Source organism: Cherax quadricarinatus, chromosome 20 (genome assembly GCF_038502225.1).
Source record: "Cherax quadricarinatus isolate ZL_2023a chromosome 20, ASM3850222v1, whole genome shotgun sequence".
NCBI lineage: Eukaryota > Metazoa > Arthropoda > Malacostraca > Decapoda > Parastacidae > Cherax > Cherax quadricarinatus.
The window spans coordinates 13,569,742-13,581,013 of NC_091311.1; the positions used below are offsets into that span (position 1 = coordinate 13,569,742).

The following is an 11,272-nucleotide window of genomic DNA, read 5'->3' on the forward strand; positions in this document are numbered from 1 at the left end:
GGTTTTCAATCTTTACTGCAAAAACTTTAACTATGAACATCATTTGTGGTGTTTAGTAATTCTGAGCAAATAAATAACTCTGTGACACACATGCCAACCCTCCTTTTTTTTTTTTTTTTTTTTTTTGTTTTTTTTTTTTAAACAGGGTTTGACAAGGTTAAGGATCCGTAGCTTTATTGACAAGCTATTTACAGGTTAAGGATTCCTAACTTTATTGGCAAGCTAAGAGCTGTTACCTACATCAGCTCATTTGAAAGCAATTTTATTGTTATGAGACATACAATTAGGGAACAGTAATAAAGTTGGTAGAATTACCGACAATATGTAAAGTAAAAGGACACAAGTGCAACTAATGTGACATTTATTGTGGCAACGTTTCGCTCTCCAGGAGCTTTATCAAGCCATTACAAACAATACATGGACACAGAGGGTATATAAAGGCTCAGAGTGAGGTGTAATACTAGTGAGGTACCATTTCGATGTTAACTAGTGGTAGTAGTAGTAGTAGTAGTAGTGGTAGTGACAAAAGTAATACAATATGGTAGAGCAATTAATTCGTACATGAGTAAAAGGATATAAAAGCTATTACTTGGGTAACATAAAAATATTTTTATGTTACCCAAGTAATAGCTTTTATATCCTTTTACTCATGTACGAATTAATTGCTCTACCATATTGTATTACTTTTGTCACTACCACTACTACTACTACTACTACTACTACTACTACTACTATTACTACTACTACTACTACTACTACTACCACTAGTGAACATCGAAATGGTACCTCACTAGTATTACACCTCACTCTGAGCCTTTATATACCCTCTGTGTCCATGTATTGTTTGTAATGGCTTGATAAAGCTCCTGGAGAGCGAAACGTTGCCACAATAAATGTCACATTAGTTGCACTTGTGTCCTTTTACTTTACAATTAGGGAACAGGATGAAATTGGAGCCATCTGTGGGCCAGCATTTTCATTTGATCAACTGACTTTATCTCGTTGACATCATTATGTTGTACGAATGTGTTCCATACTCGAGTCATCCTGGGTATATATGATCTCAGATGGAGTGATGTTCTGGAGAAGGGTACAGCCCGAGTGAAGTTGCTGCTTTCTCCCCGTCTTGTGGCATAAAAGCTTGTTTCACGCTGTCCTCGAAGTGGATCCAAGTGTGGTACTTTGACAATATTGGCCTTGTACATAACAGTAAGGCCACCCACATCCCTCCTGTGTTGAAGGCTCTGCTGAAATGACAGATCTATCCAGGATGGGTCCAGGCGAGAGATGAGACGTCTTGCTCTGTTCTCTACTCTGTCAAGCAGTCGCAGATGAGAGGGGGGGGGCAGGCAAATCAAGAAAGTGGAGCATACTCAAGGTGTGAGCGTACTTGTGCCTTGTACAGAATCTTGCAACCACTACTGTCAAGTAGATGCGAGATACAGCGAAGTGCTGTAAGCTTCCGGGCTGCCTTGTTTGCAAGATTTACAACATGGTTCTTCATGGTTAGTTTGGAGTAAAATTTCACCCCAAGGATATCAACTTCTTCTCCAGGTGCCAACACCCTCCCATTCATCCTTACTACTGCACCAGCATTACCATCATGGTGCCTAGAGACGATCATTATTTGCGTTTTCTCAGGAGCAAATGTTACTTGCCATCTATTTCCCCAAGCTGATATAGCTCTCAGCTGGTGATTGATGTAGCTTACAGCAGCTGGCATTTCTTCTCTTGGATAAGTGAATGTCAGTGTACAGTCGTCTGCATGTGCATGTGATTCTGGGATGAGGTGAAGAAGGTCGTTATAGTAGACATTCCATAACAATGGTCCCAGCACGCTTCCTTGTGGAACACTTGCCCCAATAGGATGTCTTGCTGATTTCGTTCCATTGAGAACTACACTTAGAGATCTACCATGAAGGTAATCACTGAGGAGACATAGCGTAGAGCCTGCAATTCCCAGTGCTTGAAGTTTTGCTAAGAGGCCCTGGTGCCACACGCGGTCGAAAGCGCCAGCAATGTCCAGTGCTACCACACAGCTGACTTTAGATTCATCCAGTGACTGGTGCCACTTAGTGGAGAGGTTTAACAACAGATCAACAGCAGAGTAACCTTTCCTGAAGCCATATTGACGATCACAAAGTAGTGAGTGATAGTCAAAAAACTCTGTCATTTGTCTTGAGATTATTGTCTCAAGGATCTTACCAGTGATTGACTGGAGTGACACTGGTCTGTAGTTGCTGATTTCTGCTCTGCTCTTCTTTTTGTGAACAGGGACTACATTTCCCTCTTTCTATAGAGAGGGCCATTTACACTGTACTTGTCAGTGCTGAAAGATGCGAGTTAGAGGTGCTGCTAGCTGGTCTGCACATCTCAGCAATCTTGGGCTCAACTTGTCTGGGCCCACAGCCTTTTCTTGGTCAAGCGATTTAAGAAGGAAATGCACCTCCTCCTGCCTTATTGTCACCACTGACAGTTTTGACACAGTTCTTGCAGCTAGCCAAGGAGGGTCCCTTGCTGGATCAGGAACTTGCATTTTAGTAGCAAAGTGTTCAGCAAAGAGGTCCGCCTTCTCTTGACTACTAGTAGAGGTGGTCCCATCCTGTCGATTTAGAGGTGGAATGAGTTCATCAGGCAGATAACCTTGTCTGTCCTAGACCAGGGACCACCAGGTTTTGGAGCCTACCCTACCTGATTCTAGCTTTCTTTTAGTGTCCACCTCCCATTTAGCAATGGCCCACTTTTGAACGTCACCCATATGCCTACAGGCTTGCCTGTGCAAGTTCCTGTTATAGGTGGTAGGATGTCTCTTATACCTTCGCCATGCTTTGTACTTAGCAGTAGCAGCCTCTCTACAACGAAAGCCAAACCAAGTCTGATCTGTAGGCTTCGTCACATATTGCCGGTGAGGAATGTGTTCTTGTTGTAGATTAAGGATGTGTCCAGTAAAGGCTTTCACTTGGTTGTCAACATCCCCTTGGAGAAGAGCATTCCAATCGGTGTTGGCGAGCTCAGAGCGAAGGGCTGGCCAATTACCTCTTTCCCATAGCCAGGTTGTGCGTGTGGACTCCTCACCTCGTTCTGTTGGGATCTTAAGTGTCGTAAAAACAGCCTTGTGTTCAGACGATCCAACATAGACGAGGGGTTGACAAGTGACTATGCCTTCTGCCAGATAACTCACTACTGGGTCAAGGGAGGAGCCAGAGATGTGAGTAGGGAAATCAACAAAGTTTCTCATGTCAAATACTGCAAGAAGATCATCAAAGTCCCTCTGTATAAGGTGCTGGTTGAGGTCACCAACAATTATGATATGTTGACAGTTGTGTTGTAGCAGAAGGGAGTCAATATTTTCCATTAGGAAGTTGATGGGGTCTGCATGTTGCCACTGAGGTCTGTACATTGCAAATGCTAGTACAGAGGTACTAGTGTTTATGCAGAGCTTGAAGAACATCATTTCAAGATGCGTAGGGGTGGCAACATCAATGTGCTGGGCATGAACACTTTTAAAGAAGCACACAGCAACACCTCCTCCTTGCCCTTACCTGTCTCTTCTCATCCATGAGGTGTAGCCAGCAATTCTTACAAAATTTTCTGGAGTCCTGTCACCCAAAAATGTTTCAACAACAGCTATCATGTCGGGGCGTCGAGTGTTCACAAAACTGTGTGTGAGCTCTCCAACATTAGTAATGAAACCTCTAATGTTGGCCGACAGGATGCTTGTAGCTTGTTCCTTCTGCCGCATCTGAATAAACTGTAACCTTTGATCTATCTTTCGTTATCAAAGTGATCCTCTGTCTGGGTCTCTGTGAGAGCCAAAAGCATGCATTTGACTCTTTGAGTACACTGATGAAAGGTATTTTGTTGATGGTTTTAGACAGTGTACATTTACAAATACCAATGATGTTGTAGTGATCCTAGGTGTAGAATTTCTGTCATTCCCTGTAAATTTTTTCTTCCTAGCACTAAAAAATCTCTTTGTCTGGAGTGGTTGTAACTACTATAGCTTGTTTCCCAAGGTCTCTGTGATCTGTACCTTTTGGTCCCATTAGGTGCGCCTGACAGTATGTGTTGTAACATTGTCTTTCATGCACTGAAGAATAACACATTTCAGGGTGAAATAGTTTATAATAAGAAGAACTGCATACTCCTTTGGTCATGGGGACGCGTTTTTTTTTTTTTTTTTTTGGTCAAAACTGCATATGCCACCTGTTTTTCCAGACATTCCATGCCTACAGATACCCAAGGTATAGAAGCTGCACAGATTTGATTTATGTTTGCTGGGATTTTTTTGTGACTGGGTTCCATATTAGTGCAGTTCTTCCTGACTCTCACCATCTATACAGTATCAGCATCAGTACCACCACTAGTTATTACAGGTAATGTATCAACACTGTCCCCCAAAGCCCTTTTTGTTACATCTCCAGCATTATTGCTATTCTGTATTTCTGGGTCTTGTATGTCCAGGTCTTTATAAAAGACAATTTCATAAATTTTGTATATAAAATCAAGCAGAAGGCACTTACAGTTGTCAACTGCAACCAAAATACTCCAAGTTACATTAGAAACCACAGTCATCCCATAAGCTTGTTCTCTTCTAATATTATCCATTTCTTTCTGATTCTTCATAAACAATATCTAATAAACTGGTCTTTAAGCACATCTTTACCATGAATCTTTGCCCAGGCTTGCCTCTTGCAGTGTATTGCCAAATTCTCTACTTTTCAGAAAATGCTTGTTGTGACTTGATCTGACCTTGCCCAGTTCCACAACTTCCTCTGCCTTGAGCTTATTTCTGGTTTTCTTCTGTGTTCTTTCTACCTCGTGACTTCAAAATGTTCCAGGAGAGACTCAAACATTGTCTGATTTACCTTTTCATTTAGTAGTGTGTTAATTGTGAGTAAACAGAGATCACACAACTTTAGAGCAACTCACCTTCATTTTGTTCAATTCTTTCTGAAGTTTTCGTCTTCTATTTGGCTTCAAAATCTCTTCAAATTCTTCTTCACGGAAATTCATGTTTTCTTTCATGAAGTCCAAGACACTTTGTTCCTTGAAAAATGCAGAATGAGCAACTGAAACGAACAGAGAACTAAAATTTAACATATTTAAAGCATTTATGCATGTATATCAAAAAATGAAAGTACATGTCAGGAGTAGTAATGATTCCTACAGAGCGGTCAATCTGGACAACCTCGCCCTCAACCCCCCCCCGACACCCACGCCCCCCCGCGCCCCCCCGCCCCCCGCGCCCCCCACCCCCCCTAACCTAACCTAACCTAACCTAACCTAACCTAACCAAACATTAACTTAAAATGCAGGATAACACTAATACACAATATTTTCATTTATTTATTTATTATACATCCAATACACTATATTTCATATACATTTCATATACATCCAACAAAAAAAATACAAATTAATTGAAAAAAAGTACAATTCATTGACTAAAATCAAGAGTAATTATTTTCCTCTTGAAGAAATTCTGTGCATTTTGTTCTGGATCTTCTTCGTCGTCGTCACCATCTCACTCCATACACATTTATCACAATAACAGGTCACTCTGTGTCCCCTTATTAACTTAAAATTAACTAAATTACTTTTCTTCTTGTTAACTTAAATGAAGTAAACATAGGATAACACTAATATTTTCCATTTTAAAGTATTACATTTTCTTCATTACATGAATTCTCAGTATTACACATTTCATATACAACATAGGGAAAACATTACACATTTTCACTCTTAACCCAGGATAACCCAAATAATTTCTCATTTTCTTTAATATCCACAACAATCCACAATTTTTTACAAAATACAACAAAAGATTCACTTTCCTCAAGTCTAGACATCTGCCGACTGGCGAATCTTATCTGATTTACCTTCAGATTAAAATCTCAGGTCAGTCCCCACGAAGTAACCTTCTCTTTCTCCTTCTTACCCCTTTTCCCCACCCCCCAAACCCTCACTCTCCCACCAACATCTCACAACAAGACGCAATTTTCACTCATAACACACAATTTTTCTCGTTTTAACCATTTCATCAGAAAAAGTCACCACAACACTTAAAACTTATATCCACTTTTCGATAAATTCACTAGTCACAATTTTACATATTATGTTGTTAATACACACAAACACACACACACACACACACACACACACACACACACACACACACACACACACACACACACACACACACACACATACATATGCACACACACACTTTTTCTTAATCTCTCTTAAAAATTATTTTCTCTTAGACAACCTTTATCATCTCACTACAGAACAACCCCCAGATTACTTCCAACACTCTCATAAATCATTGAATACTCACAAAAATACCTTTCAACATTTCCATACAACACTGAAACACTTCCAAAATATCATTTTCAATGCTCCCAAATAAGATTTGTCATCTTTCATTTATCTACACTTACATTATTTCATTAAATTACAACTCATCCCCCAAACTCCCCCCTCAGTCTCCAGACTTTAGAACATTATCACAAAAACTAACTCAAACACTTATAACATGAGACATTTTACCAAAACAAACACACCCACACACACCACACTTTACTTTGAACAACACAAAAAACACCATTAATTACTATTGAATACTCCAAAAATATCATTCGAACACCGACAAAGCACCACTGAATACTCCCAGAACACCTTCATAAATACTCTTGCACATCATTTGAACACCTTCAAAAACACCTTTGAATAGTCTCAAACACCATTTGAGTACTCCCAAATACACCACTGAATACTACTAAAACACCACTGAATGCAGTCAAAACACCACCAAAATCACTATAAACTAAGATCAACATCACAGACTAACACCCATTTTCACACAAATCCCCTCAAATCACTATTAATTCTATTTGCAAAAGGCCCACAACCCCAAAAACACCCACACCCCAAAACACCCAAAACCCCATCCCCCCAAAACCCCAAAACACCCACAAAAACAACTAAAACCCCCTTTTAACCACTTTTTGGGCATTCTCTTTAAAGTTTGACCAAAACCCCACCCCCACATCCCATCCCCCAAAAAAACAACCCACTTATAACATTTTTTTGGTATTCTAGTTCAAAACCAAATCCCAAAACCCTCATCACTTAACAAATTTATTCAAAATTTTTTCCCTCTTTCGATAAAAATTTTTTCCCCTTTTTTTTACTGAATTTTAAAATTGAATGCTTTCCCCCCCTAAAATTACTAAAATTCTAATAAAACCCTTTTCCTTTTCCCATCTTTTTGTATCCACAAAAATTTATATTATACCCAACAAAATTTAAAATTCCCCACTCCAATTTCGGGGCGGGGCATGCCCACACCCCCAAATTTTTTCCAATGTATCAAAATTTTTCATTCTATAATTTTTTTTAAAATTTTCACAAAATTTTTTTTTTTAAATAAAATCCCCCATATTTTTTAAAATTTTTCTAATACAACATTTCCCCTTCACCCATTTTCTTCACATCCACTCCCTTTTCTCCCCCACCTTTTTTCGGAACACAAAAAAAATCACATTTAAACATTCAAAAAAATTCATCCTCTCACATCTAAATTCCCTAAAATCCTGAACCAAGATATTCAAAAAATTTATGGTTACCTAACAAAACCCCCCTCACTTTACTTTGAACACCCTTCCCAAACACTCACATACATCATTTGAGACCACCTTTTCTCAGTATTTTCTTAAGAAAATTTTAAATTTTTTCCCCCAAAATTCCCCCCAACCCAACCTTTAAAACATTTTCCCCTAAAAAGAAACCAAAAAACCCTGCCCCAAAAAGTTATTTTGGATCTCCCAAATAAGTTTTTCATCTCTAATTTTATCTACCCTTAAAATTTCATTAACGGAAAAGAACTCCCCACCATCTACTCCCGCCCCCGACCCCTTTAAAATATTATCACAAAAACAACTCATACACTTATGATATGAGAATTTTTTTAAAAAAAAACAAAACCACCCCCAACCCCAAAATTTATTTTTTAAACACCAAAACATCATCAATTACCCCTTTTATTTTTCCAAAAAAAAACATTTTTAAAAATTCAAAAAACATCCTTTAATACTCCCAAAAAAACCACTAATACTACCAAAAAAGCACCAATTTTCTGCACAAACAACACTAAAAATCACCCGAAATTAAGATCAACACCACCGATAACACCCATTTTTTAAAAAATCCTCAAATCCTATAACCAAAACAGTCCCCCCCACCTCAGACTATTAAATAACATGGGCAAAAAAAAAAAATTCTCATAAAACATTTGAATACCTTTACAAAAAAACCTTTGAGACCCAAAAAACCCAAAAATTTCAAAGGGGCACCACCAATTTAAAAATAAATGTACAAAAAACAACAAAAAAAAAAGGTTAAAATAGGTTTTAAAAAAAGAACCCCCATTAAAAACCCCTTTTGTTTTGAAAAACCCTTTTATTTTAAACTTCAAAAAAAAAATTTTTTAAAACCCAATTTACAGAAATTTTTATTTTCCCCAAAACATAAAGCAAGAAAGGGCCTTTTTCCCCTGAATACATTTACCCCGTGTTTACTTTGGGGTCAGGAAAAATTAACCCAAAATTTTTTCAACCCCGGAAAATTCAAAATTTAAGAAAACCCCAATCAAGAGTTTTTCCCAAATTTATAACCCCCCCAAAATAAAATTAACCCCTTTTTGTTTTTAACCTTTCTTAAAAAATCACCTAAGAAGAAACATTTAAAATTAATCATACTTTTTCTAAAATCCAAACATTTTTTCTTCTTTTAACTTAAAATTTTTAAATTCCCCTTTTCCCCAAAATATTTAACCAAATAATTCATTTTCCCCCAAAACCCCCCTTTCCCAGACCGCAACATTAGCCAAAAAAAAATTTACCTTATGACATGAGAAGACCATAAAAACACTTTTTAATTTTTAACCTTTTGGTTTTAAAACCAAAAAAACTTTAAATTTCAAAATACTAAAAATTTATTTTAACCCTTTTAAAAAAAATAAACACCCTTTAAAACCCCCCAAAAACTCTGATTTCCAAATTTTTACTGAATTAAAAATTCATTAAAACCAAAATGTTTAGAAAACTTTTTAAAACCCATTTTTTATAGTTCAAATTCCTTTTAAACAAAAACTTTTCCCCTCCCCGGAAGCAAAAAAAAAAAAATCTAAACAAAACCCTTAAAAGGAAATCAGCACAAAAACATTCTTTTACACAAAAGTTAAGATAAAACCAAAAAAGCCCCAATTACTTTTCCCCAAAAAATTAAAAACGAAAAATATTTTTTTAAAATTAACAAAAAATATATAAAAATTTAAAGGATTTTATTATTTTTAAAAAAAGATGTCACACCCACAAGAAAGAAAAAAATTAAAAAATGACTTTTATCCCTTCTTGTTTTTGGGTGGTTCAAAGTCATTAACCCCAAACCTTATTTTCCCCAAAAGGGTTTTCCCCCAATATTTTTAAAAACATTTTTAACCAAAGATTACCCAATTTTAATGATCCCGAAAAATCCCTTTTTTAAACCCTTTCACACAAAAAACATATCAATTCCATTATGTTTTACCCGCCATTATCAAACTTCCCAAAATCACCAAAAACAAATATGATTTTTTCAAAAAAGGGCACTGAAACACTTTTTTTAACTTCCAAAATAAGACAAAAAAAAATAACCCCGAACTTTCCCCCCAATATCTATAAATAAATGAAAAACCCCAAAAAATTTACCTTTAAAAAAAAAAATAAGAAGAAAATCACAACTTTACATTTAACCTTTTTTAAAACATAGAAATACAAAACCCAAAAAATTTTTACCTCCAATTAAAAGAAAATAATAAGACATCCAAAATAATGGGCAAAAATTTTGTTGACAAGACATAAAAACAAAAAAATTTACCGGGCATGAGACAAGCCCGAAAACACATACTAAACATAATCACTTTTTTTAAATTCATTTAATATTTTTCCAACAAAAAAATAAATTGCCCGTTCCCACCAAAATTTATGTTTAATCATCAAAACATAAAAATTCCTTTTATTTTTTCAAACTAAAAATTCATCCAATTTTTTTTTCATTTATTTAATATACATTTTTTTTCACCCCTCATCCCTAAAACATCCTTTTTTATTCATCCCCATATCACCCAGAGATGTTTTTAACCCCCCGACGACCCATCACGACTTTGGGGCTGGGGAACCATCCTTCTCAACACCCCCCCCACTAATTTGGGCCCAAAGGGATGGATGGGTCGTCGGGGTGAAAAACTTCGGATTCGGGTTTAATAAGGGGAAAGGGTGTTTTCAGGGATGATGTGGAATTAAAAAATGTGATATGTAAAAGATGAGGAAAGATTTAAAAAAGGTTAATATTCAGTTTGGGAAAAAAAATTCAAAACAATTTTATGTTTTGATAAATTTTAAATAAATTTTTTGGTTTAAATTATTAATATTTTTTATTTAAAAATTTAAAATGAACCCAATAAATGATTGTGTATTAGTTGGGGGTGTGTTTAAATTTTGGTTTTTCATGACATGGTAATTTTTTTTTCTTTATTTCTTCTTTATTTCATTGCAAAATCAATATAGGTTTTGGGGGTAATCTTAGAAATTTTATGTCTTAGTTTGAGGGGAAGTTTCCAGATTTGGTGTTATTCTCATGTCTTTTTTGATTTGTATAAATTGGTTCTGTGTATTATTTTTTTGGGTGGGGAAATTTTTAGTGCTTTTATTTTGTTTTTAGATTTTGGTGTCTGATATTTTTTTAATTTTTTTTAAAAGATAAATTAAAAAAAAAAGTTTTTCAGGAAACAAATAATTTTGAATGCATAAAAGTTTTTTGACTAAGGGGGAGTGTTGATAGATGATAAAAATTTTATAGGAAGGGGATCTGATTTTTGGGGTGAATTTTATAAAAATTTGGGGTTTTAGAATCTTTGTGGTTTGGGGGCCAATTTAAAAAACTTTTCACGCCTGGTTAAGTGTGGTTCTTTTTAAAATTTGGGTAAAAATAGGGTTAAAATTTTTGGGTTTACCCCCCCACCAAGTAAACACCCGATAAAATGGCCATTGGGGGTGACCCCGGGCCCAAATGTTTGTGACATCTGTGTTTTGGGATTAGGGGAGTGGTTTTTTTGATATTGTCAAATATGATTTTTTTTGAATTTAAAAATTTCGTATTAAAAGGGGTTTTTTGGGAAAAAATGGGTGAAAAAGAATGGTTGTCTTAGGTTTTTGTGTGTAAAGATAAT

The 11,272-nt window shown here is 36.0% G+C and overlaps 1 protein-coding gene across 1 annotated transcript in view; it reads right to left on the reverse strand.

The window, feature by feature from the left end:
• LOC128700094 (protein argonaute-2) overlaps nt 1–5,066 on the reverse strand; it is a 163,840-nt gene extending 158,774 nt beyond the window's left edge. The window contains exon 1 of the mRNA XM_070086882.1: nt 4,933–5,066. Coding sequence (XP_069942983.1) covers nt 4,933–5,028 — 96 coding nt within the window. The 5' untranslated portion in view covers nt 5,029–5,066. The remainder of the gene's footprint in view (nt 1–4,932) is intronic.
• Nucleotides 5,067–11,272: the final 6,206 nt, after the last annotated feature.